The 7,167-nt window shown below is 32.3% G+C and overlaps 1 protein-coding gene and 1 long non-coding RNA gene across 2 annotated transcripts; one reads left to right on the plus strand and one right to left on the minus strand.

Annotated features, from left to right (window-relative positions):
* The first annotated feature begins 669 nt into the window (after positions 1–669).
* Positions 670–3,880, plus strand: LOC108221434 (protein FAR1-RELATED SEQUENCE 5-like). Its single transcript, XM_064093881.1, has 6 exons — positions 670–742; positions 852–1,408; positions 1,495–1,661; positions 1,740–1,998; positions 2,632–3,189; positions 3,275–3,880. The coding sequence occupies exons 1-6, from the start codon at positions 670–672 to the stop codon at positions 3,878–3,880; spliced, it is 2,220 nt and encodes a 739-aa protein (XP_063949951.1).
* Positions 3,881–4,357: 477 nt separating this feature from the next.
* On the minus strand, positions 4,358–5,482 carry LOC135152677 (uncharacterized). The gene is made up of 3 exons (XR_010292050.1): positions 5,448–5,482; positions 5,126–5,215; positions 4,358–4,688 (listed from the first exon to the last, which is right to left on the minus strand). It is a non-coding gene; the product is annotated as an uncharacterized LOC135152677 (long non-coding RNA).
* Positions 5,483–7,167: the final 1,685 nt, after the last annotated feature.

Genomic DNA, 7,167 nt, shown 5'->3' on the forward strand with positions numbered 1-7,167 from the left:
GGCACTTAAATGCCTCTATGGGCCAAAAATGCCCTAATCATGGTCGCTATAAATGGTACAAAAACCCTTAATTAAGAATAATTAATATCCTTAATTAAGGCACAATTATCGCTCAATTTGCACCCTTCTTTTCCACCCCCCGCCCATTCTTCTCCGCCCCTTCTGGATCTTCCCACCACCACCATAGATGTTACGACCTTATTTAGCAAGAAGCTTCTGCATCCATAACAATTAGCAGTACCAGAACAACACACACACACACACACACACACACACACACACACACACACAGATATATATATATATATATATATATATATATATATATATATATATATATATATATATATATAGGAGTAAGATCCTGGGAGAACTCATATTATCAAGAGAACCGAGAGAACTACTACATCTGCCGTTGATTAAGAATCTTAATATATTTCTATTTTGAAATAATATCTTTACAAAATCAATCAAATCTAATTATTCTAGGGGTATTTTTGTACAACAAAAAATATATATAATCAATAGCATTTTATTACCCTTTTTAAAGATTTTCTTGCTGTTTTTAAGTTTCTTAACATTTTACAGTTCTTTTTTAAAGCAATCAAAGCAATCAACCTAAAATAAGCACTCTTTCATCTTCTTTCTCCTATCAAAACATAACAGACGATGAACAAAGCTGTTGACAACCTTAAGACGATGAACAAAGCTGTGCACAACCCTTTAGATGATCACGTCCAACGTAAGTTCAGTAAATGTTTTTCATTTTTTTTTTGCGTATCGGTCAATACAAGAGCATTTGTATTCTGAACTACCATATTTTCTTTTTGTTTTGTATTTGATTCATATAGTACTGGAAGACAAGGATGAAGCTGTGTACGATCAGTCAAAAACTATACAAGAATTTATTCCGCGGTGTGATCCTTCGAAGAGACCATTTCTAAATCAGACTTTCGACGATTTGGATTCTGTCTACGAGTTCTACAAAGAATACGGACGAGTTTGTGGTTTTGATATTAGAAAATCAGCTGAAAAAAACGACAGAGCAGGGAATACAATCAGTAAATATTATGTTTGCTCCAGATCAGGTTCTAGTGAAAAGGATTCACGAAAATCTGAAGATGGAGTTGTGACTCACAAACATCGAACAAGAAAAACCGTATCTATTAAGTGTTTATGTCCTGCATTGATACGTGTCAACATAGCGGGCAATGGTAGTTGCATTCTTAAGAGATTCATTGAAGAACACAACCATTCATTTGCTGATAGGGATGGTGCTCAGTTTCTCCGTTGCAATCGGAATCTTACATATTTTCACAAGAGTTTTATTTTCGATGCAGCAAAACTGAATATAGGAGCCACTCGTGCACATGGAATTGTTTCAGCGATGACAGGCTCTCATGAAAATGTTGGTGCAACCACAGTGGATTTTAAAAATTTTTCGAGGGATGTTAAAAAAAAATAGGGATACATGATGCTGATATGATTATATAGAAGTTTCATGATATCCAATGCAGTTCTGATCCTACATTCAAATTTGAATATGAAACTGATTCTTCAAACCATCTAACGCGTTTATTCTGGGCTGACGGAATAAACAGAAAAAGCTATGAAGTTTTTGGAGATGTTGTATCCTTTGATGCAACATACAGGACAAACAAGTAATAACAAAAACACCTATCAAGAGATCCTGGGTTGTCATGTAGGAGATAATATTAATTTGTTTTTTTCTTGGCCAGGTATGGTATGGTTTTTGTACCTTTGATTGGAATAGATAACCATTGGAAAAGCACTACATTTGCTGGTGCTTTGCTTGAGAGCGAATCTGCAGAAAGCTTCAAGTGGCTATGTAATACTATGAAAAGCATTTTTGGACGAGAACCGAAATGTATCATCACAGACCAATGCCCAGCAATGAAAGTTGCTTTGGAGACTGTATTTCCACTAGTAAAACACAGGCTTTGTATGTGGCATATTATGAAGAAGTTCCCATCAAAGGTAAATATTATTCAAACTAATACAAAAGCCCATTTGTGTGTTCTGTAGCTATTCTTAGTTCATCAGTTTCAATTTTTACATGTAAGATATATTGTATTCTGCAGCTAGAATCATTGATTTGCGCAGAATCTCCTTTCATGGATAAGTCCTAATTAAGAAGATGTGGACAGATTAAATATTAGAATCAAAAATAGAAGGAAAACATAGTAATTTTTTTGAATACTAATTGCAAACAAAACCAGAGCAACAACAATAGAATGGGAATGAAAACAAAGTGAACATAATGGGTAACTTCTTAGAATCCAGTAGTTGTGAAATATTTTTTATGAGTAAAAAAAAACAAGTACAACTAAAAAGTGAGTAAAAGAATTCAGAAAAGGATTCCAAAAAAGTTAAATAAATATAACTCTTAAAATAACTTAAATCTACGTGCGGTTCACTTACTCAACTAAATTTAAAATCTAGTAAAGAATCCTAATATAGTTTAGGACAAAACTTTATTGAATCTTTGAGGATTCATGTTACTAGACTTGCTATTCTACAAACTTAAACAAAGGCCCAAATGTGTGTTCTGTAGTTTTTCTTAGTGCATCACTTTCACTTTTACTTGTAATATTGATTGTTACTATGCAGCTAGGGTCATTGTTTTGCGCAGAGTCTGCGTTCATGGACAGATTAAATAAGTTTGTTTGGTCTGACCATACATCACCGTTAGATTTTGAGGAAGGTTGGAACGAAGTCATATCAGATTTTAATCTTTCCGATAATAAATGGCTTACCGAATTATACGATATACGTCATTCATGGATACCTGCATACTTCAATGACGAACCAATGTTGGGTTTATTAAGAACAACTTCAAGATCAGAGAGTTCAAATTTCTACTTTAACCACTTCGTACAGAAAGGAGATACACTATCAGAATTTTATATATGTTATGACAGTGCTATTTCAAGGCAGAGATACCAACAAAAGCAGCTTGCACATTATGACAACATAGTTCCTAGAACCTTGTCAAACAAGGAAATCGAGAAAGATGCTGCACAACATTACACAAGGGTAATGTTCTACAAGATACAGGAGGAGATCATGGGATGCAGTGGAGATATCTCTATTATGGATTTGAAAATGGTTGATTCAGTCAAAACAGTTGTCATAAAAGATCCTCAAAATAAATCAAATTTATTTGAGGTAAAACTTTATATTGCAAAGCATTCTTCATGTTTCTCTCCTTTAATCTAGTTCACATAACAATCATTTATTTATTTGTTGACAGGTATCTCTAAATCTTGAAACACACGATTTAGAGTGTTCTTGTAAGCTTTTCACACGCGTTGGATACCTATGTAGCCATGCATTTTTCTGTTTAGGTATTAGTGGAATCCACATAATACCAAGGCAGTATGTTATGAATAGGTGGCTAAAGAAAGCAGTGGAGAGATTTTCAACATTAGAGCTTGGAGAAATTTCAGACCCATTATCTGGGGAAGAGTCTCGTAGAAAGAAGCTGCAGGAGTGTTGGTTTATTTTCCAAAGTTGCGTTAGTGAGGCATCCTCTGACCAAGGTCAAATTAATTCCCTTTACGATAGTTTGAAGGTGATATCAGAACAAATGAAGATATCCAAGAAAAGCGCAGGGTATCGTTTAACCGCAGACATGGTTGAAAATTTAATCGGTTCAAAGATTGTGGAAGATATAACGGTATTACCTCCCAACCAAAGTAATAATAAGGGTTGTAGAAAGAGAATGGTAAACCCCGCTGAAAAATCACTTGGAGGGAAAAAAAGAACAATGAGACAATGTCAGTTCTGTAATACTCAAGCTTATCATGATTCTAGGAACTGTCCGGAGAAAAAAAAGAAGGAACATCTGGAACAGTAGTAGAAGATATTTGATGTTAGAATAGTATACAATCTTTTTCATTACTCTATGAAGTTTTGTATGCTTAATATGATTTCGATTCTAATAAATATCATATTATATCTCAGCTTTCTTCTTTGAGAACGATTTATACGATGTTAGCAATGTTCTTTTATAATTTTTTTAACATTTTTGACCTGTAAGCTTGTGGATTGTATTTCTTTTCTTGTTCTTCAATGTTTTTTTGGCATTTTTGGAGGTGGTTCAATGTTTTTTAACTATAATACACCATAGTATTCTTACAAATATGACAATCCATATACATACTCTGACCTATTCTGTGTTCTTGAACTGTTACAATAGATTCAATCAATTTTATAAGCCAGTGTAGTAATAATTGATCGAATGTTGGTAACTAGTTTTTTCAACAAGTACTCTGTCTAAGAAAACTTTTTTCTATGCACCAAACATCAATATAACTATCTACATATAGCATTATTAAAGATTCCCAACAAAAAAAACATAGTACAATAATAAATTAGTACTGTTAATAGCTTAAGATTCTGGTATCATTAAGTTTCCAAATAAGGAGAAAATCTCGAGAGAAGTTAAATGATAAAGATTTTCCAGCTACAAACTTCATTATGTCCTACTTAGAACCATCTAAAACATTTTCCACAATCATGTTGAAATCATTGTTAAGGTCCTTGAGTTTTGTTGCTAGTCCTTGAAGAGGCTCTATACACTTCGCTCGATGCTTTTCCTTAATTATGTGCACAACTAATTTCCTTTGCATCTCTTGATATGAATAAAGCAAAATCTCCATCCCCTGCAAAAAAAATGTAGTTTAGAAACTGACTAGCTTCTTGCTTTTGTTTTGCCAATACTTGTGAAAACACATTTCTTCAATTTAATAAACATATAATTATCACAGAATACATGTACGGATTCTCAGTTCTATGTAGATATGAACTATAAAAACAAGACATCTATAATCAGAACACATCACCACACACAATATGGTACACAACTATTAAAATTATTTAAAGTCAGTGTGTAGTTCAATTACTAAGCTAAATTTAAAATTGAAGAAATAATCCTAATTTATTTTTTCAGATCACACTTTGTTAAAACATTAAGATTTCTTTTTAATAAGTCACTGCAAGAAAATGCCCAGCATATTAGAAGTTAGCCTCTTTCCAAGAATAAAATTGATCAATTTACAACTATTTACTCTTTTGTATTACTGGTTAGAATCTAACACACCTCAATTCCTTTTGTCTGGTATCCCTTAAAAACATTTGGCGCACATGCATCATTAGCAATGGCTTCACCAAATTCTTTCTCATATCGCCCCTGCATACGGTCATACAACAAAACAAACATTATTTTTTATAATAGACTTCACAATTGCATAGGGTTAATATACCATTCTGTATAATCCAACATCACAATGTAAAATCTTACTCATATGGATTGTTTTCAAAAATATTGTGGTAGTTTGTTTTTTTCAAGAATCACTGGAAAATAATCAGTGAAAAGTGATTTGGAATTGAATAAAATTAAATAGATTCATACAGTTACAAACCTCGCTCCCTTTCTGTCCATCTTGCTTCTCAATTTATAAATACAAAGAAAAGAAAGTCAGAACCGAAAGAATAAGTCGGCAATAACTTAAATTTTAAATTATGTTTGAAAAATCACTAATATGTAAATATGGAATGGAATCTTATTTGTCAATAAATGCTATTAAATCGTATATTATAGCTGTTTTTTTAAAAAAAAAAATTTGTGACTTTTATTTTATTTAGTTTCTACAAGTACAAAGAGATTTTTATCATGAATTTAAAACCAAACAAATACTTGTTATTTAAAAAAAAAACAAATACCTGTAATTAAATGTTTTCAACTTTTTGTAGGTGTTTATACCTTGTGGACTCCAAATATACTATACAAATTGGTGAAAAATATTTCACATAGTAGTCAGTTAGTGATTTTTTTTTATGAACGGCGGTTCTAGTATGCATCACATAAGATTCTAAAACTTTGCCTTTTTTTTTTTGGAGAATTCGCTGGAAACTAAAACACATTAAAAAAAAAAAACATGCAAGAATGGCTCTAGGAAAATTTTATGACGGTAGATTGTTGTCATTGTATCCTATATTCGAGATGCTTTTTGTTCTTTAGCTGTAGACAACTTCCACGAATGTAGAGGTTTTCTGAGAAAAGTAGAAGGTGGGCGTGGAGTTTTGAATTTTAAACTGTAATGAAAAATCACTACTCATGTAAACCTGGAACGGAATCTTTTGTCAAAAAATGCGATTAAACCGTCTAGTATAGACAACGTACATCTGGAAATTCCAGACACATTCCCAGGATTTTGCAATTACTATAACACCGCCACCGCATGATGTTCATTGAGCAACTGGTCCTCATACACCAAGCCAACATAGTAATGCACGTTGGGACTATGCAGTTTCGAGAAACGAAAGCGGCTGCTGTCAGACGGAAGTCTCGGGTAGCGGGATTGGCTAGAGAAACACAAATTATTACACTGTGTCACAATTGACTCATTTCAAACAATACCTAATCTATTCACAAAACAGACTGGGAGCCATAAAACTATCGGATTAATGACTAGAAAACGTCAAAAAATATTCCATTACATTTAAGCAGCGGCCTCGCGATTCCATTACCTTTTAGCGATGCAGACCCACAAGAAGAAACACTTAACAGAATATTAACATTAATAATATATGTACAAGATTCTCAATGTTGTTTTTACTAATTTTACTGATAAATACGTTCTATCGTGAAAGATCATTTTACAATATTTTAAATTTCTTTATAGATTATTTTCCGACATTTTAAGATATCTTTAAATTTAAAATAATTTTTTGCTGCAATGTATTTTCACGGATTGTTTAATTCGATTTTACAATCTACAATACCTAATCTATTCAGAAAACAGTCGGGGAGCCATAAAACTATCGGATTGACTAGAAAAAATCACAAAAATATTCCATTACATTTAAGAAGCGGCCTCGAGATTCCATTACATTTTAGCGAGGCAGACCAACAAGAAGAAACACTTAATAGAATATATCTGTAGCCTTTTGATAACCCTTAAACCTTATTTAGAACACTTAATAGAATATTAACATTAATAATATATGTACAAGATTCTCAATTTTGTTTTTACTAATTTTACTGATAAATATTTTGTATCGTGAAAGATCATTTTTCAATTTTTTAAATTTCTTTCTAGATTATTTTTTCGTGTGGTATTTATAATAACTGTTAACAGA

This window comes from Daucus carota, chromosome 5, assembly GCF_001625215.2.
Source record: "Daucus carota subsp. sativus chromosome 5, DH1 v3.0, whole genome shotgun sequence".
NCBI lineage: Eukaryota > Viridiplantae > Streptophyta > Magnoliopsida > Apiales > Apiaceae > Daucus > Daucus carota.